This window comes from Chaetura pelagica, unplaced genomic scaffold, assembly GCF_000747805.2.
Source record: "Chaetura pelagica isolate M959 unplaced genomic scaffold, ChaPel_1.0 scaffold360, whole genome shotgun sequence".
In the NCBI taxonomy this organism is placed as follows: Eukaryota; Metazoa; Chordata; class Aves; order Apodiformes; family Apodidae; genus Chaetura; species Chaetura pelagica.
The window spans coordinates 2,955,388-2,975,835 of record NW_009951950.1 but is presented as its reverse complement, the minus strand read 5'-3'; the positions used below and the strand labels follow the sequence as shown (position 1 = coordinate 2,975,835).

The window sequence follows — 20,448 nt, the reverse complement described above, 5'->3', positions numbered from 1 at the left end:
ACCAGATAGCCGTGCCACCATTCAGAGGTACCTTGTTGCTTTTGCAGAAATAGACAAACAGGAATCTCACAGAGTTCAAGAAAAGGAAGTGCCAAGTCCTGTACCTAGGGAGGAGTAACCCCATGCACTGATATACTCCAGGGGCCACCAAGCTGGAAACCAGTTTTAGGAAAATGGACTTAACATTCCTGGTAGGACAGCAAGGCAAATATGAGAGAGAAATGTATCCCAGCAGCAAAGAAGTTCAACATACCTGAACTGTTTTAGGAAGAGCACTGTCAGTAGGTTAAGAGACACGATTGTTTCCCTCTGCTAGGCACTGGTAAGAAAAATCTGGATTGCTGGGTACAGTTCTGGGCTTCCCTCTATGAGATACATTGGATAGATACACTGGAGTGAGTCCAGCCAAAGACCATAAAGATCACTGGGGGACTAGAGCATCTCTCATATGAAGAGAGGCTCACCAAGCAGAGACTGTTAAGCCTGCAGCAGTGAAACTTTATCAATGTCTCTAAATACCTAATGGAATAATTAAGAAGACAGACTCTGCCTCCTCTCAGCAAGGCCCAAGTGAAAGGGCAAGAGGAAACAAATGTAAATTGAAACACAGGAAGTTATATTAAAACATAAGAAAAAGTGTTTTTACTGTAAGGGTGATTGAATACTGGATTAGGTTGCCCAGAGAGGTTGTGGAGTCTCTGTCCTTGGAGACTAGACACCCAATTAGATGTGTCCCTGAGTAACCTGTCCTAGTTCACCTTGCTTTGAGCAGGGGGGTTGGATTAAACAATCTCTGGAGGTCCCTCCCAGCCTAACTATTCTGTGTTTTCTGTGAGCCTTCAAAGTTAGGTTTCCCAAACATCCTGCACACCGTCACCTGCATGAAATGCTTTTGGCTGTACACAAATGTTCTCTTAGAGCTATCTTACTTTGGTTCAGAGAGTCCTTCCTGCCAATTGACCTGTTTGTGATTTTAGTGGTGGCACAGTCTCTTGGTTTACATGTTGTTCACCTTTGTTGATGAGCTGCATAAATCTGGCTTATTTTTGCCTGAGATGGATGAGGAAGAGTTTGTGTCTTGTATTCCATGCCTGCTGAGGTCAGTCCTGTCTTAAAGTGGTAATACATTGCAAAATCAAAAATCTTTGGTGTTGAACTCCTGTACTATAGTCATGTTGTTAGACATTACTTTCTATTACTAGATACCAAATGGAATCTGAGTGTAAATTGTCTTCTGCATATCCTGAAGGCTGAGGATCCTGAACAGCTGGTATTCTGACTGGCTGTTCATTTAGTCACACGCAATGAGCAGAAGAGTTTTTGTCAAGTCTTGAAATACCTTGTATGGCTTTTCAGTCCCTCTTCAGCTCAAAATATTGGTGCTTGCACAGAGTAAAATGCAGCTGGGCATTTTTTTCTGCCTTGTGTCACATAAATATGTTTTATATAGATTAAAAATCTCTTCAGTGGAGAGGGATTCTAACATTGCACACCTTTGTTATGTCTTCTATTTTTACCGTCCCTCCCTTTTTGAGTGCAATGTTAAAATCAACCATTTACTTGAAAGGAGAAGCTAGTGAAGACTGCTAACTAGAACAAGCCAGAAGTGTGGAGCAGGTAGGCCAGACGACTACTTGCTTTCCACCTGTGCACTTCTCTGTCCCTAGCAGAGTCAAACTTGGAACCAGAGATAAACTGAGATGAACTGATCATATCACAAAGGGCCAAATTCAAGTGCTATCTGAAAAGAGTCATAGGCCTGCCTGTAGCAAGAAAATTAGCCACTAATTCAGCTGCTTCTGTTTTTTCTCTTTACTTCTTTTGGAAATGGCATGTAGAACTCAACTACACTGCACAGTTTTTGTGATGGAGCTTAAACTACTGGCTCCAAAACAGCAGAATATCATTTCAGGCTCCATATTCCCTTTAGGCTAATTGACTAGACAACAGAAATTGTGAAGGGGCAGAGATAAGAATTGTAGGGCCTCTTACCATCCTGGCAATGTTTCACACTATGCACTCACTTGAAATGTGTGGAGTATTCCAAAGGAGAAACTTGGGTTTCATCTTGAACACCATAGAATGTTAATCTGGATGGCATAGGCAGTAGGTCAGTTTGACCAGAAAGAAAGCTCTTTAAGAGCAGTGTAAGTTTGTTCTAACTTGAGTAGCTCTGAGTAAGCTACTGTACATTACCATGTTACTTTGGAATTATGGTTCCCCTTCTAAATTAATTGGTGGTTTCCCTGCATTAGTAATATAAAGGATTTCAGCATGGGGAAGTACAGATAGCATCCACCTGAAAATTAATTGTAAGTATCTCCATACAGAGCTAAGCCTGGCCTGCAAACCAAGTTTCAGTCCTTTATTATCTAGATTGAGGGATTCCATTCTTTCTAGTTAACCAGTCCAACACACCATCAGTTGCTGATCTTGGAGTGGCATGGCAAAGGGTTATGGTCAACATGGAAATAGTGTTACTAGGTGTGGAAAACAGCCAGTCTTCTCCCTCCACATAAGACCTCTTACTTTTGCAGTGTCTCCCAAATCTGACTTTGTTTAAAATAGGGTGTTTGCAGTGAAATAGATGGGAACATTTCTATAAATATTAACTGCTTCTGGATCAGGTCAGAACTTTGGTTTTCAGATTCAGCATGTTAAGAAGAGCAAGAATTTCTCAGATTGTAAGAATTTGGAAAGAGGTGGGAAAAAATGGCACTTTGTGTGGAAGGGTTTTTTTTTCTCTTAAATTCATTTTTAAGTAATTCTGTGAAATTACTTGGATTAAGCATATTTCTAGTTCGATTTATTGCTGTGTTCCTGCTCTTTTTTCTGCATCTGCATTCATGCAATAGAGTCAGCAATGGTTTGTGTTCAAAACCTGCAGCACTAAAAAAGCCCACAAAGCTGTGTTACGGCATCTCTTTGTCTGAGAGGTGTATAAGATGCGTTGTCCTTCCAATGAACAGTGTATCGCAGGAAAATGCAAAGTTCAATATAAGGTTGAAGCAGCCTTGGTGCAGGAACAGTCTGAACTGGTCCCTAGTCTGGGCAGCAGCACAGCAAAGCTGGCTGTGGCATGTCCTTGGAACCTGTGAGCACCTCAGCATATCCCTTCAAATGCGACCTGTCTGTCCATGCCTCCATCCCCCCAGTGCAGGAGATGGGGGACCTCTAAGAAGGGCAGGGCACAGGACACAGAGGATCACTCCAAAAGCTCATATTTTGTATCAGGAGCCTCAAATTCCACATGAACAAAGACAGCACAGTTGTCATCAGGAGACTTAAAGGAAGAGATCCTTCCTTCCAGGAAGGGAATCTGGCACCTGACAGCTCTAATTGTACTTCAACTCCAATCTGACACTGGATTCCCTCCTCTGGCAAGTCCTTCTTCTGCCTCCTGAATGTGAGGCCAGAGGCAATGTCCACTCTGCAGAGTTCTGCTCCTTCTTCAGAGGCATTCATTGAGGGCCATCACCAACCTAGGAGGTCTCCAACCCTAACCCCACTCCCCATGGATGGGACAGGAGCTTGACAGCTGCTGCAGTAAAACAGACACAAACTGCTTTTTCTTCAACATGCTCCATCAGGAAAGCTATGCACCTCTTTTTCCTTGTGTTCCTTATGAGAATAATCATGCCAGCACCAGGGGACAGAGAGGGAATAAGAAAGGTCAAGAGTGCAAGCTCCTCAACAGATTTTATTAGCTTACTCTGAGATCTAGGAATTCATGGCATAATAGGTATGTCTTTGCTTTTAACACAAATTCCTCTTCCAGTCAGAAGAGATAGTTATCTTTGGACTGAAACTTTTGCGGGAGTTCCAGTTCATCCCTAAATAAATACACAGTGTCTTTTCTGTGGTAGTTACCTAGTTTGTTCTTCAGGAACTGTTGGCTGCAAACGAAAGTTCAAAACTTTTCCCTTCCAATTTCACTGGCTCTGACCACACAGATGAAACCATTCAGGAAGGTAGAAGAGAGAGGTAAAAGTTTATTATTTTTTTGCAATAAATATTTAGCTCTTCTAGATATGCACGTGGCGTCACATTTTATTGGAACCTGCATTATCTTCTGTCTTGGAATGTCTTCTACAGGGGTCTTCTGATTTTCAACAGTTTTGTTTTCTTTTCTGATTATTGGTCAGTGATGCTCTCAGTGTCACCATTGATCTTCTCTGCACTTGGTCTTAGTGCCGATTATCTGCAAGAAGTGCTGCAGACTTCTCCTTTTCAAATCCTAAACCCTGTGATAAGGAAGTGGAAGCTGAAGGTTGTGCTCATGTTTTCCTACCTAGACTGGAATTGTGCTTTCTCTCCCAGAGCTCTAACTTCTTCCTTATCTTTTTTGATTATTATTTTACATCTACCTTTACATCTACCATCTTATATCAAGAATCATGATTGGTGGTCTCTGTCACTAGCCAGAGGTTGCCAAGTGCACATGCTTTCTGGACGCATGCTCAACCGTATCCCCATAACATGAAGTATCCGTTGGTGCTCCTTACCCTTTGCCTTCGACATCTCTATCTCATTTTCACAGAGAAAACAGATCTTGGAATGAACAAATGAACCAGCTTCTGTTTGTTCTCCATTATTATCCTTTTATGTCTAGGATTTAGACAGGTTCCTCCATGTCCAAGAAGTTATTCGGCATGGGTGTTGGCAGATAATTTTTAGAGATTACAGGTTCACAGATTACATTATTTCTTAAGACACTGACTACTTAACACTTCTTTGTTACTTACTGTTGACTGAGCCAGTGCAGAAACATCATGTTGCCTCAGGATGATTCCTGCCTCTTGTATGGTTTTAACTCAGAGTAAACTCTTCCCATACATGGTTAGCTTTTTTAGTTTCCCCACGTTCATAGAGACTGTAGAGAGATTGAGGTTGGATGCTATGATTACAAGCTGAAGAGGTCTGTAGTCCAACCTTCTTCACGAAGCAGGGAGAGCTGTGAAGTCAGAGTAGGTTACTCAGGGCTTTATCAAGTCTAGAAACAATACAAAACATGGGATGTTAAATATACTCTCACTTTTGTATTTGAACAGGACACTGCCTTTTTTGAAGACCCCTGAGTTTTTTGTTTCATTTGGGGTAAGGATTTTCGGTTCAGTACCCTCTTCTCAAAGACTATCCTATTGAATTTTTAGTTGTGTCAGGACAAGTTGTGGTGGTGGTGAAGCCAGATGATGTAATTTGAATATTCTTGAGTGAACAAGCCACGCTTCTGCATTTCTGAAAAGCATTCTTACTACTGTAATGTGCAGAACTGTCTCATAAATCTCTAGTCATACCTTTCCCAGCTATGTCTCTTAGCTTGGGACTCGAAATAGGGGAGAGAGGTTATCATTTGGAAACAAATTAAAACAAGATATGTTCTCTCCCAGAGTCATATGTTCTCCCCCTGAAAACTTAAAATTGCCACAGAAGGATTTGCTCAGGAAGTTAGGTGAGCTGTGAATGTATGTATTTTAATGTTTTTTTGCAAATGAGAAGAGTAATGAGTGAGAAGTTTGCTTGTTACTATATGGAGATTCTTTCACATATGCTGTCCATATATGTAGTTACTATATGCTTATGTTAAGTGCACTGAAATTTATATAAAATTGTCCATATATCTAGCTGGGAATTATGAGTAAGGTAGTGCATAGTGTGTTCTTTGCACCACGTGCCTGAGGCACTGAAAAGACAGGGTGCAGGCACAGTCTGAACCATTTTTAGAACTAAGGATGTGCCCAGTCTTAATATATATTTGTACATCAATATACTCTGGATAGCAGGTTTGGCAATAACTGGAAGTTTTTCAGTGACCTACTTTTCTCTCCCTAATAGTTTACCATTATCTTTATTTATAACAGTTTCAATAACATATGTATATCTCATGGTTACTTGTGTCTTTGTGCAGTTCTCTAAAATGATACTCGAGGTTTATTTCTGCAGCTGAAACAGCTGAATCAAGTGGGTTATAAAAATTCATTGTTCTGGGGCATACTCTACAGAGTAGTACTAAATAACAGAATCATGGTTGGTTTAGATTTTTGAGAACATACGAATGAAATATTCTCTGATCTGCCTGAAAACATTTCTTTGTATTACCTTTGTCTGACATGGGTGATTTGATCAGGAGTTCTTGATTTAAAAAAAAAATGTTTCTTTTTTAGTTTCAAGGAAAAAGTGAACTTCTGCCAACAAATTTAAGTTTGGTCCACCCATGCCGTGAGAGAGCAGGAGCCACATGGCCACAATTAGCATCATTGTAAATGAGTAAATAAGACTTGGTGACAGGCATGGCATATTTACGAAGTTTTTTTGCCTTCCTAACCACAGTAGCACAGCTGTAGGAGCAGCGTGTCTGTGTGTGGCTCTGCAGAAACCTGGATAATGTTACTCTTGGTTTATGGTTAATTTTTACTTTAATTCAATTTTCACTTCAAGTATCAACCATCAATTCGAAACTAAATCTAAGATGAAAAAGCAACTTTTATTTTCCCCCCAAACAAGTGCTGATAAATTAATAATATAAATATGAGTAATGGTTCAAGGAAAAAAAACCTCTCCAGACTGAGCAAAGCTAATTATTAATATGGTCAAATATTATGTGCCCAGAGGCATATTTTTGTTACCTCAGTTCTAACTGAATGTTTAAGCCATTCAGTAATACGTGTTTTGTGTTGGTCTGCCACACATGAAGAATTTTATTATTTAAACTTTTTTGTCTCTGAAAATCTTTGGCTGTTGCAGTATTACAGAACAATCATTAATAATTATGAAAGGAGCAAAATATTTTTTTAAAATAGATGACCATTCTTTTCTGTTAAAATCTAGTTAAATTTACGTAGTCTTACTTGTTTGTGTTTAAAGGTTCTTAAACACCGTTTTAACAGCAACCACTGCTGAGAACTGTTTCAGAAGGTTGCTGTTTTATGTACCTCAGCTCTGGGCCATTGTACTTATTACTTCAAAGGCTTTTGGTGTCATAGGTTGTAAGAGTTACCAGACTTTAATTTGGATCTAAACTTTTTTGTCTCTGAAAATCTTTGGCTGTTGCAGTATTACAGAACAATCATTAATAATTGTGAAAGGAGCAAAATATTTTTTTAAAATAGATGACCATTCTTTTCTGTTAAAATCTAGTTAAATTTACGTAGTCTTACTTGTTTGTGTTTAAAGGTTCTTAAACACCGTTTTAACAGCAACCACTGCTGAGAACTGTTTCAGAAGGTTGCTGTTTTATGTACCTCAGCTCTGGGCCATTGTACTTATTACTTCAAAGGCTTTTGGTGTCATAGGTTGTAAGAGTTACCAGACTTTAATTTGGATCAACTGCCTCAAGTCTACAGCTTGTATTTTTTTTTTTTCTGCAGGCATGCTTTTAAAGATAAATGTTGTGGGGTATTTTTTATATATTTAGCTCTTAGAAGGGATAAGGTTTTATTTTTTGTTATAACTTCATTTTTTTCCCCTTGTTTATTTTAATATACAATTTTCCACAGTAGGTGAATGTCATATGACATACCAATGAAAAGGCAGAGAAAAGATCTGTCACAATGAAAACTAAAGGCATCACAGGGGAGAGGGGAGTATGTACACTCAGGAGTATGCCTGTCTTGGTCACCTTCAGGTGCTTGAACAAAGGCAACTTCAACTCCCAGTTGGCTTCTTTAGTTAGAAGTAATAAGCCAATTACTTAGTTAAGCTATCATTTCTGGTCATTGGATTCAGTGCTCCAGCCAGGTAAATGATGCTTCGTATGTCAATTTTTTTTCCAAATTATGTTAAAATTAGCTCTGCAGTATGTTTCAAAGTTACAGTTATTAGTTTCATAAAACTGGAGATCTAGCATAGCAAATAGATGTTGAGGATGGCACACTGTATAAAAAATAAGTAATTACTTTGCCTATGTGTTATGTACATATTTGAATGTCCTGGATTTCCTACCAGTTCCTGAAAATTTAGACCATCTGGATTTCGTTTTAGTCTTTGATCTTCTGCCATGACCTTTTACAGTCTTCTAAGCTATCTTTATGCAGTATGTAATACCATTAGCTGTCCAAGCTTGTGAGTCTTTTTCTCACAGTAAGCATGATAAGTGTTCTCATCATGCACACATCTCCTGTACTTCAGTTTTTATTTAAACATGGATTTGTTGTTGAGTGCTATGTATTTATTGGTTTATATTCCAGAAACAATCTCCTCAACTGAATGTTTACAAGATTTTATCCCGGAGTTGTTAATCTTTGACATAGGATTGCAGAGGAATTTGGAGCTCTAGGACTAAAGAACTGTTTCTTTATTTTGTCACATTGTTCAACAAAGCTTGAACTTTGGAACCTCTTTCATTTTATAGAAAAAAAAGCTATTGTGTTTTTGTTATAGGCAAGCTGGTAGGCCATTTCCTGTGCCTTTCCCCCTCCTTAGCAATCGGTGTGACAACTTTGTCCTAAGTCACACAAGGGTCTTCTCAATTTATCTCAAATTAATCTGTACACTTTTGATGTAATGTGTAATGTGGCACTGAATCTGGTATTTTTTTGTAGCTCAAGATGGCTGTTGCTTACCAAGGCTGTCTCAACCACACTTTCCAAATACTATGTATGGATATGATTAGTTTCTTCACTTTCAGCAGTGTGTGGTGTATGACTCACAGTTGTAAGATGGGGATAATGTGATAGAGATAAAGATTATAATGAAGTTCTTTGTTTCCCCTGTATGGTAGTTTACTCATGCCATGAAAGGATACAGGTTTTGTACGTAAACCTGTTCCTTTCACATTTCAGGACCATAATGATCAGAGCTAGAGAACTCTAGTCAGCCCTTAGCAATTAGTAACTCTGTCTTAGTTAGATGGTCTTTGTTACTGTAAAGTAGTGTTTGCTTAAATCTCACATTAAATACTTTTAAAATTAACAGTTATTTTGTTTCTTAATTTTTTTTCCAACTCTCTCCCTAGATGGTAAAAGCAATCCAAGTTCTACGTATCCATCTCCTTGAGCTAGAAAAGGTTAATGAACTCTGCAAGGATTTCTGTAGTCGTTATATTGCCTGCCTGAAGACAAAAATGAACAGTGAAACTCTATTAAGTGGAGAGCCTGGAAGTCCTTATTCACCTGTGCAATCTCAGGTACGTTTCAAATACAGTTAAGCTTAGATTTCCCTAGGAAGTTATAGATACACTTCTATTGCTATTAGTTTACAGAGCTCCTGCAGTTTCTTTCACTTTCTCAAAATCAGTTATTAAAAGCAGAAAAAGCTATTTTTTTTTTCTGCACACCTGTGTGCCACTGCATAATGGACAAATCTGTTGAAATGTGCCCAAGTCACTTTTTTGTCTGTCTTCCTTTTTTGATTTGCCCTCGGTTGAGCAAATGGAGACATTCAGAATAGCCTAGGTTTGCTATTTTTTTGGAAGGAGGCTAGGAAACAGAATAAACAAAGGAGAAGAAAAAAAAAACCTTCTTAAGAAGGTCTCCTGTGTCTAGTCTGCTTCCTTAAGATATTGATGGCTGGTAATTTTTATACACAAATAGACAGTGTCTGATGGATTGTAGTTACAGTATTTGAGATGTATGTCATTTCATGTTACCTGGAGTGACTGTAGTTGTGGATAGTACTCATTTCTATACATATGAACCTCAGGTTATGTATTGTTAATATTAACCTAAATGCAATAACCAATTGTATTTTTTGTAATAAATTAACCACAGTTCATATGTTATGGTTGGTACTTCTGCTGTTAGATGCTAGAAAGTGAGCCCTACTAGATACCTAGACTTAGGGGATGGTTCTATCTCTGCCTTACTAATCTGTCTGATGCTATGTATTGTGAAATCCTTCAATGACTTGTAATGTTCACTATCTAGACCCCTTGCTTAGGTTTTGGTGTTTGAAAGTGTGGAGAGCCTAAATTCAGACAAAAACAATTTTTAAAATGTTTTTTGTGTGTCTGTTAACAGTCCTCTGTAGAGGGACTGGTAACAATAGAAATTATTCATACATATTAAGGAATGCATAAGAGTTTGCATGTTCACAGTTGAGTAAGAACTATCCTGAGCAGAATAAAACATTTGGCATCTTGAATACTTGATACATTATTTTGAAATTGAAGGAGTTCTAGTAATGGCTACAATTCTAAAGCTTTGATGCTTGCAATAAGACCATCAGGGGTCTATTTAATCTGTCCTTTTCCTCTTGTGTCTTTGGAATCTGTTTCTCTTACTATGTATAGAATAATTTCTCTCCTAAAATTTGTCAGGTTGGTTCTATATTTTTTCTAACAGTTGCTTTTGTGAGAGTTTTTAAAGGTAATGGTTGGTGATAATGAGAAATGAATGTAGGTAATGACAAACCTCTAAATGCAGTCTCTTTCTCTTTGAAGTTAATCCTGTGATTAAACTCCAAATGTATTTTTAGACCCAAAATTGCACAAGCATGCTTTATCTCCTTAAAATAACCCAAACAACCAAAAAAAAAAGACAAAGCCAACAAAAAACCCAAACCAAAAAAGCAACCAACCAAACTTTAACAAATAGACAGTGTCTGATGGATTGTAGTTACAGTATTTGAGATGTATGTCATTTCATGTTACCTGGAGTGACTGTAGTTGTGGATAGTACTCATTTCTATACATATGAACCTCAGGTTATGTATTGTTAATATTAACCTAAATGCAATAACCAATTGTATTTTTTGTAATAAATTAACCACAGTTCATATGTTATGGTTGGTACTTCTGCTGTTAGATGCTAGAAAGTGAGCCCTACTAGATACCTAGACTTAGGGGATGGTTCTATCTCTGCCTTACTAATCTGTCTGATGCTATGTATTGTGAAATCCTTCAATGACTTGTAATGTTCACTATCTAGACCCCTTGCTTAGGTTTTGGTGTTTGAAAGTGTGGAGAGCCTAAATTCAGACAAAAACAATTTTTAAAATGTTTTTTGTGTGTCTGTTAACAGTCCTCTGTAGAGGGACTGGTAACAATAGAAATTATTCATACATATTAAGGAATGCATAAGAGTTTGCATGTTCACAGTTGAGTAAGAACTATCCTGAGCAGAATAAAACATTTGGCATCTTGAATACTTGATACATTATTTTGAAATTGAAGGAGTTCTAGTAATGGCTACAATTCTAAAGCTTTGATGCTTGCAATAAGACCATCAGGGGTCTATTTAATCTGTCCTTTTCCTCTTGTGTCTTTGGAATCTGTTTCTCTTACTATGTATAGAATAATTTCTCTCCTAAAATTTGTCAGGTTGGTTCTATATTTTTTCTAACAGTTGCTTTTGTGAGAGTTTTTAAAGGTAATGGTTGGTGATAATGAGAAATGAATGTAGGTAATGACAAACCTCTAAATGCAGTCTCTTTCTCTTTGAAGTTAATCCTGTGATTAAACTCCAAATGTATTTTTAGACCCAAAATTGCACAAGCATGCTTTATCTCCTTAAAATAACCCAAACAACCAAAAAAAAAAGACAAAGCCAACAAAAAACCCAAACCAAAAAAGCAACCAACCAAACTTTAAAAAAAAAAAAAAAATGCAAGCAATTAATTGTTTTATTTTTCTAGCAAATTCCAAGTGCCATTGCAGGCACACTCAGTCCCCAAGGGATTATGGTGCCAGCATCAGCATTGCAGCAGGGAAATGTAACTATGGCAACAGTAGCAGGTATGACACAGTAAAGAAAAACTGACACCTTACTCTTCATTTTGGTGTCTTTTATAGTTGTTACAAAAAATACAGAAGTAGTTTAAAAAATGTGTTTTAACTCTAATACCTAAAAAGTTGTGATACTGTCAAGTGCCTTACTGGTTTCTGAATGTTTGTTTGATTTATGTGTGTACCATGTATGCATATATGAGCAGAGGTTACATATATATGTAGTATTAAGAGATCTTCCTATGCAACTTTACTGTTGTAAAAGATATTTCAGAGACTAGGGTGTTTTAGTCTTTCTTTTTTTGTTCAAAAAAATAATTCTCTTTGACAAAAACATGCATTACTTAAAATATTGCCGTTGCTAGCTGTCTCATGCTGTATAGAGTTTGGAACAACACCCAGAAGTCTGTGAAATTCTTGAAGTCCAAGTGGTTTTACTGTTGTATGGGGATGACATTTGAACTGAAATGTTTTATCTTGCTTCTAAGCAAGATTTTGAAGCAAGTGGAAAAAAAAAAGCCTTGACTACAAATGCAGCAAAGCAGTGCAGTCTGCTCCTACAGCATATACTTGGAGAGAGGTTATCCTGAGACACAACGTGGCTTTGGTGCCCAGCATGTCCTGTGCATTCACCAGGATTCTGTCACCTTAGTGGACTCAGACGTGTAGGTGTTATCCAGCTGACTGCCCCTAACCAGCTGAGACACATAGGTGTGGTTTTGGTGTTGTGAGCCTTTTTGACTGAAGAATTATCTCAGTTAAAACAAAACAGTGAACTATTTTATAGCCTGATAGTCTTAGTAGATTTAGAATACCTAGAATATAGGGAAACAATCACATTTTGTACAGATTTTTGTGAAAATAAAAATAAAAATAGTGTAACAAAGAGCACATCCTACATGCTTAGTAGAAAATAATAGTTTGTATATTATCAAAACTGTTGTATTGTCTGCAGTGCTGGTGTGTTTGTGTGTTTAGAGAGAATAATATTTGAAGGGCTTTTACTTACCTATGATCTTTGTTGCTGTTTTGTTTTGAGGTGGGACAGTGTATCAGCCAGTCACTGTGGTCACTCCACAAGGTCAAGTGGTGACTCAAGCACTGTCACCTGGCACTATTCGGATCCAGAACTCTCAGGTTTGTGTCATGAGCTTCAGAGGATAGTATTCTGACACACTTGTCAGAATGAACTCTGCATGCACACATGTAGTAACTGATGTAAAATTAATGTAAGCCCTGCTATAGGAGTTAGAAGTTGTATAACATGACTTAAGGTCCAAGACAGATCTTCTTTGCCATGACAAGTCATCAATAACCCCTCCAAACCGAAGCAAAAAAACCATTTAAATTAAGTAGACTCCTTTTCAATGATTAAAACTTTTCTAATTGCTGACCTAGGTTTATGGCTGGATATATTTACTATATTGCATTATGGTGCCACACTGCTGTTGTCAGAAATTTGACTTTTTATCATGATGGCAACTGCTAGACTGTGAAACTGTATGTATTTCAGAATTTATATATATTGACAAACATTTTGACATAAAACCTACAAAATACACAGTTGACACTATGCGAGATCTTCACATTGGGCTCATTGAATCATACCAGAAAAGATAAGGACCAGCTCTCTTCTGGGGGGTGGGACTCTGGAGAGTTGTATCTAAAGAGCTCAAGTAAGGAAAAAGAAACATGAGAACTAGACCATCTTCAGTTACAGAAAACCTCGCTAGCTTTCTCTTGGACCTGGAAGTGGTAAATGAAATCTTCCAGGAATCCAGAGTCACTTAAAAATGTGAATGAGGAGCTGCCATCTCCACAGCATGAAATCTGTTGGTAATCACTGACTCATTGTTATTCTCTACTTCCTTCTTCTGACCTTCCAACCAAAACAGTATGCTTAGAGTATTCTTACATTTTTTGTATTTACAGTAACATGTGTGTACTTGCCCATATTCTTCAGAATGCATGCTGTTCTGTCCTCAGATACCTTTCAGAGAGAAACATGTAAAATTACTCTCCTAGACTGAAGTGTTTTTAAAGAGAAAAGCTTTTTACACCTGTGAAGGAAAAAAAAAATAAACAAAAATCAGACTTGACCTCTATATGTATCTCTGACAACTCTTGTTGTTAATAGGAATCTCCAAACCCACCTGTACACAGGTTTGGACCTTTATTTCTTATCACTCATAGGAAGTCCTTCAAATTCTTTTTCAGTTTTCAGAAAGCTGTGGATGTAGGGAGAAAATACTGGGGGAGAGCTATTGAAAGCTCATAATAAAGCCTCCATATACAAGCAGAATATTTAGAATGTAAACCTGTATTTTGGAAATAAAAGTATGCTTCAAATATATAATTGTTGTAATTTGATAGATAATTTAAACCTTTTTTAAAACTTGTTTAATACAGGACATAGACATAATTACTGTCTTGAAGAAATTGCTTTGTATTACCTGAAAAACCTGATTTAGAATTATTTCAGTTATAATTGTCTGAAATATAAGCTTATATGCAATTTATATACTGTTTATTCTTATCTCTGCATAAGCATTTAAGAGCATATTCCCTCATGTTCAGATAACCAATGTGCAAATTATTTGATGCTTCCATAGAAAAAAGAAAGCAAAATTGAGGAAGAAATTATAACCTTTAGGAAAACTAGTAAAAAGTGTTGTGAAGTGAATTAGGGTTTCTACCATATATGTGTTCTTGCTCTTGGAGAATTTAGATGCATTTATTTAGCAGTACCTTTAGCATCTTTGTTTGCAACTCTTTTAAGTCCTTTAGGTCTTAACTCTATACTATTGTACGTCTTCCATAGTCATCTATGTTTGCTCACAGTGAGTAGTATATTCAGCATTGTGTTTTTCAATTGCTCTTCACCTGTGCAAATGACTACATAAGGTGACAAAAGTAATCAGATCCCTTGGGTAGTGTAGATTAGTACAGAGGTTCATTAAGCTGACATGAACTGCATAGATGGGTTTTATTCTAAATTACAGGAAGTCAACATTTGGCTATTGTCACAAAATCACCTACAGAGCCTGATAACAGCTGTAATTCTTAAAACAGAAGTTTCATGAAATGTGAAAACTACAGAAATCTGATACAGCATTTTCCCTGGATGAAGACTATACTATTGTAGGAGAGCTGCAATTTTAAGCCTTCCCTAGCAAATAAAGTAGCTTTTTATAATCAGTATGCCTGAAGCCTAATTTCATTTCTTCTATAAATGAGTTATTCATACATTGATACAGAATGCTATTTCTATGTTAACTGCCTTATTTCTTCTAAAATTATATGTGCAGCTTCAGTTGCAATTAAACCAAGATCTAGGCATCTTGCATCAAGATGATGGCTCATCAAAAAACAAAAGAGGAGTTCTTCCAAAGCACGCTACAAATGTGATGAGATCTTGGCTTTTTCAGCACATAGGGGTAAGGATTGAACATGATCAGGAGTCACAGGTTTTGTGTCACTCTTTTATGTGGTCTCTTATGATTTTGCTTCATAAAGAAGGTGATTTTATTCTGCTGTCATGTGTGTAATCTCAGTTCAGTTTTCCCTGAAGTCATTTGGAGTAGTTCACAGCCTAATGTCAGTTGATTTTATTATTATTTGAATAAATATGTTTCATTTGTACATCAGAATCTCAATAAACATTGTTAAAATAATCTGCCTTCATTTCATCATGTTGAGAACTTAGGGCTCTCTACACCCTTCTTCATGGCACAAGGAAAAATAGTTCCATCTGTGTTTTGTGGGGTATGATATAGAGGAGAATTTCAAATTTTTTGGCTGTATCTCCTTTCTGACAGTCCTTTTAGTGTGTTTTAGTGTGTTTAGAGTTACTATCTACTTGTGCTTTCAATAGAATATTTTTCCATTGTGTAAATGTTTGTCCTGAAAGAATAAATGCGTCTCAAGTTATATCGCAATGTTTAGTTGATTGATGTTTTGTCTCTTACAACTGTTTTACAACAGACAAATGATACAGGGGAACTGCGTGTGTGCTTCTTATGTTACGTACACTCTCTCCATCCATTTAGTTCAGAGTAGCTTTATTTAACTAGAAAATGCTTGTCAGTACTCTCATGTGACACTGCCTTTAAACAGCATAACTAATCAGATCTTATCACATGCTGGGTTGCCCAGGGATCACGCTGTTTAATAAAGACTCTCAGCCATGAGAAGCTTTTTCTTCTGAATTACACATCAGCAGTTTAATGGTATCATATACACTTTCAAGGATAAAGTAATTTCTTTGTAGTAGAACAGTCTTTGTTAAATGATTTTTATCTATAAAAGTTTGTGAGGTTTCTAAATTTTATTTTCAATGAGTCAGATGATTTTAATCTAGCAGCTTTAATCAGTTGTAGTAAATGAGTCCTTATTTTTGTTGAGATGAAATAAGCTTATGCTTTTTTTTTTTTCTTGTCCTGTTTAGCATCCATATCCAACAGAGGATGAAAAGAAACAGATTGCAGCACAAACAAATCTGACACTACTCCAGGTTAACAATTGGTAAGAGCAAAAACTCTTACATCCTGTCTGTCATTGTCTCCACCCATGTACAACATAGAGAAATAGTTAAGAGTATAGCTTGGATATCTGGAGTTGAACTTTCTTTTTAACCTGTGTTACAAAATACATATAAAAATACAAGAACTATGCATTCATATGCAAGCATGTTTTTATAGTGAGTTATAAATTGTCATTTAGATTACGTAAGGAGTCCAGAAAACTTTGCAACATTTAGGAATTTCATTCTGTTCTATTGCTGATAGGGATGGAAGTACTGTCATGTCTCTTCTGCAAGTAAGGAAGTTGAAGTTTAAAGCTGTTCAGTGACCTAAAACTCTGAAAAGTGTTCTCTGATGATTGTGGCTGCAAATGTTTAAGAAGTTACTGTCAACAGATACTCCTTCTGCTCTTATATCAAAGGATGTTATTCCCTGAGCAGTGATGTCTGAATGCAGGATGTCAGTATCTCAACTACTCTATTGGTTCAACATGTGATAGCCTGTCTTATCTTCACTGGAAGTTTAAGATAATACACCTGCCTCTGCGGAAGAAGGGAGTGAGGGTGCTGACATGCATCTGATTCTGTTTGTGATGTTGGGTCCTAAAGTTATTGTAGCTAAGTTCAACAGGAATCTTCCTCAGATTTCAAAGATGACATTGGCTGCATGGCAGAGGTGTCCAGTGGGGAAATAATCAAGATAGTGGCAGTACACTGGTTCCAGAAGTGGAACAGTGTAACTATGCCTGTGTAATGTGGTAATAGTGGAGCTCTGTGGTACTGGGATCTTGGCTAATGTCTTTGCAAAGCATTGCTTTACACCATGTGAACCTGCCAGCTGCACCTAGCTTCCTTCCTGGATGTGTTTTGTCAGATTTGGCAAGGGGTGCTATTGTCAGTCACAGCTCCTTGCCATAGATAGCTACATTGAAATTGCTTCAGTTAACTTCTAGTAGCTTAGTGAGATGTGGTTTAAGTATTTTCTTGTTTACTAGCAGAAAGGAGAAGGGCAGCAATTAGCATGCTAAAATAAACAAGTTGGGATCAGGTAACTAAAAGGATTTGGGAAAGATCTGAAAAATGTGTTTGCAGAGGTCTTCTGGGTGAGGAACCAGACATTGGAAAGCCAAGCAGCCTATAAAATAAATAATGTGGGAGCTTAAGGAAGTAAATTAAACCAGACCAGACAAACTAGGTTAGGCAGAGGCTAGATTTTAGATGAACTGTAATGAGAGGAGTATCAGCTTTCTGAGCTGTGCCATCAGCAAGTTTTCTGGTGCTTAGTTTTTAATAAGATCTTGCAGTGTACATCTGTCATGCTGTCTGGAGAATTTCTTCTTCTGACCAGGGGAAAAAATGCTGTGAGCAGCAATATAATAGAAGTACTTTCTTAGCTAGTTTGCCAAAATTAAAGGGTGCCAGTGGTCTAGCAGCATTTTTACATATTAAAATGAAAGTCCAGCCAAGCTGGTAGGGAGAAGATTTTCTGTTTCTTTCCACTCCCTATGCCCCCCTGCGTATTTTGTGAATCTGCGAGAGAATTTGCAGCCAACTGGTCATAAGTACTTCTTGCCTTTGATTTCATTTAGGTTTATCAATGCTAGAAGGCGAATTCTTCAGCCAATGCTGGATTCCAGTTGTTCTGAAACTCCAAAAACAAAGAAAAAAACAGCACAGAACCGACCAGTTCAGAGGTTCTGGCCTGACTCCATTGCCTCAGGAGTTGCTCAGCAGCAATCTAATGAGCTAACAATGTCAGATGGTAAGGAGAATTGGCAAAACCACAGATAATAAAATTAATTTCTCTCTGACAGGGAAATTAAGAGTTTAATGGCTTTGGGGGGAGGGGAACACCTTGATATTTCAGTATAAATGTGTTTTTAATTTGGAAAAAGACAACAGGAAGGTGTCTGTTTTTCCTCTTTAAAACTTTTCTGTGTTTGGGGGCTATTCTGTTTTTTTTGAGAGACTGTTGCATTTGTTTCAAAAGAGTGAAGCAGCAGAACAAATGCTAGATGTCCAACTAACTTCTCGTAGTATGCATATGCATGTCAGTAGCATTCCGCTTGACTGCAGTTCTAGTTTTCACTATTGCTAGAGGGACTGAGCATCTGCGCTTCTGTATCTGCCTCATGTGCTTCGAATTGAACACTGAGAAGCAGGGAAATGTAATAAAGCCTCCAAAGATGTTGACTGAAGTAATTTCCCTAGCATCAGATCAAACAAATAGGCTCAATTTAAGAAAGATAAATAACTACTTTAATCTCAGGGCCATCCTTTCTAGCCTGCCACCTGCTGTTTTATGCCTTTCTAGTTTGTAGCAATTTTCCTTTCAGCCTCCACTGGATCTGACAACAGCTTTATCCATTTAACTCACCTTGGATCTCTATGAATACTCTTTTTTTTTTTTTTTTTTTTTGCAATGAATTAAGCTGGAATACTTTGCAGAAATAGTCTTGAGATTACTTGTTTGGAGAACTGCTATAATGGATGTCCATACCACAGCTAAGTTAAAGATTCCTGGCCAACTTAATTCTGGCATTTCCTGATATTTAAGTGTTTGACAGCCTACAGAGCTTTAATTTAGATCCTTAAAACCTTTAAATTTAGGTTTTCTTCCTGCTGTTAAAAAACAAACATTGTTATATATAAGTGTGTATTACTCAGAATTAGAAATAAAAAAGTACTACAACTACATAGAAACATGCTAAAGTACTACAATTGTGCTTTTCCAGGTGCTGTTGTAACAATTACAGCTCCAGTCAACATGAATGTAGACAGTCTGCAGTCTTTGTCATCCGATGGTGCTACTTTGGCTGTTCAGCAAGTTATGATGGCAGGGCAAAGTGAGGATGAGTCTGTAGACAGCGGTGAAGATGATGGAGGAGACCTCTCGACAACAAATATCAGTGGGCTGGTCTTGGATAACAGTGATTCTCTGCAGTAGGAAGCAATGTGACAAAATGTTTAGGAAAAAGAATGGACTGACTGACTGTTTTTATAGTTTGCACAGCAAACATTTTACACAAGTTTTATTTCTAATATGTTTTATATGTAGATATAGAAGGGTGCACTTTTTTGTATTTCATAGTAAGCTTAAAGAGTGTTTTTGCAGGTGCAGCAACTTCTTTCAAATGTGTTTTTTCATTTGTTTTCCTTTTCTTATTTCAGAAAATTATATCTAGTAATATAAAGAACCACATAAGCACCCCTTTGTTCTATGAATTGGAAGTGCTGCAATTTCTAAAGAATTATGCAGTTTCAATTTGTGCTGTTATTTAAGACAGCTCTTGATGGGCAGGTGATGTACATTTAAAGCATGTGACACTAGTGTGTGGAACTTGATCATTGAGTTAGATGCGTATATTTGAAAGATGCTTCTGCACCTTAAAAACTGCTAGTCTGAGGTGGACAGCAACACACATAAAAAGAAAATGTTGGTGTGTGATTCAGTAGCGAATGTATGGCAATTTAAATAAGTTTAGTTTCTCTCATAGTCTGTGAGCCTGTTTATCATTTGCTATAAAAACTCCTATTTTTACCTTGCCGGGATTATTGGATAAAAAATATTTTTATAAATTCACTAGGAATTGGGATGACGACTGTATTAAGCAGGAGGGGAAAAAAAAAAGTTTCCAGAGGGGAAAAATAAATGTTTAGTATTCCTATTTGGAAGGTCTGAAAATTGACCCAATTTAATAAACAAGCCTATGCTAGCATTCTATGATTCTCAGCTATCCCACAGTGATATACTATATTTGATAACAACATAAGAAGGGCCCACTGTTTGGGATTTTGATATTGTCAAACATTGATTTATATTATGTGTGAACTGATGTTCAAATTACATTAACTCTGTATCTAGACTTGTATCTGAAAATATTTGCTAAAAGCGTCTTCAGGTAAGTAAACTGAAATACCCACAACTTTTCCAGTTATTAGAAAAATGCAACAATTTATAGTTTGTACAACTGAATCTGAAAAATGAGAAGTTGCCTACTATACAGTCATGAATTCTACTATCACTCTGCTATTTTCTTGCATTTGAAATATTTTCCCCTGATACAAAAAGAAATGTAACTTACGGATTTATATAAAATTTCTTCAAATCTGAAGGTTACTACCAGAATATACAGCAGGCTTTATTAGAGTAGAAAATCCTTGTGTGTCATCTAAAAACTAAGAGCTAGTGATGACAACACTTTCTTTTTTTTTTTTTTTTTGGTTTGTGGGGTAAAAGTTCCTTTGTTTTTTTTTCCCCCCA

General features: G+C 37.0%; 1 protein-coding gene across 1 annotated transcript in view; it reads left to right on the top strand.

Annotated features, from left to right (window-relative positions):
- Positions 1–19,618, top strand: part of PKNOX1 (PBX/knotted 1 homeobox 1) — a 26,508-nt gene extending 6,890 nt beyond the window's left edge. The window contains exons 4-10 of the mRNA XM_009997979.1: positions 8,954–9,124; positions 11,572–11,671; positions 12,702–12,799; positions 14,971–15,099; positions 16,110–16,186; positions 17,774–17,946; positions 18,920–19,618. Coding sequence (XP_009996281.1) covers positions 8,954–9,124; positions 11,572–11,671; positions 12,702–12,799; positions 14,971–15,099; positions 16,110–16,186; positions 17,774–17,946; positions 18,920–19,131 — 960 coding nt within the window. The 3' untranslated portion in view covers positions 19,132–19,618. The remainder of the gene's footprint in view (positions 1–8,953; positions 9,125–11,571; positions 11,672–12,701; positions 12,800–14,970; positions 15,100–16,109; positions 16,187–17,773; positions 17,947–18,919) is intronic.
- Positions 19,619–20,448: the final 830 nt, after the last annotated feature.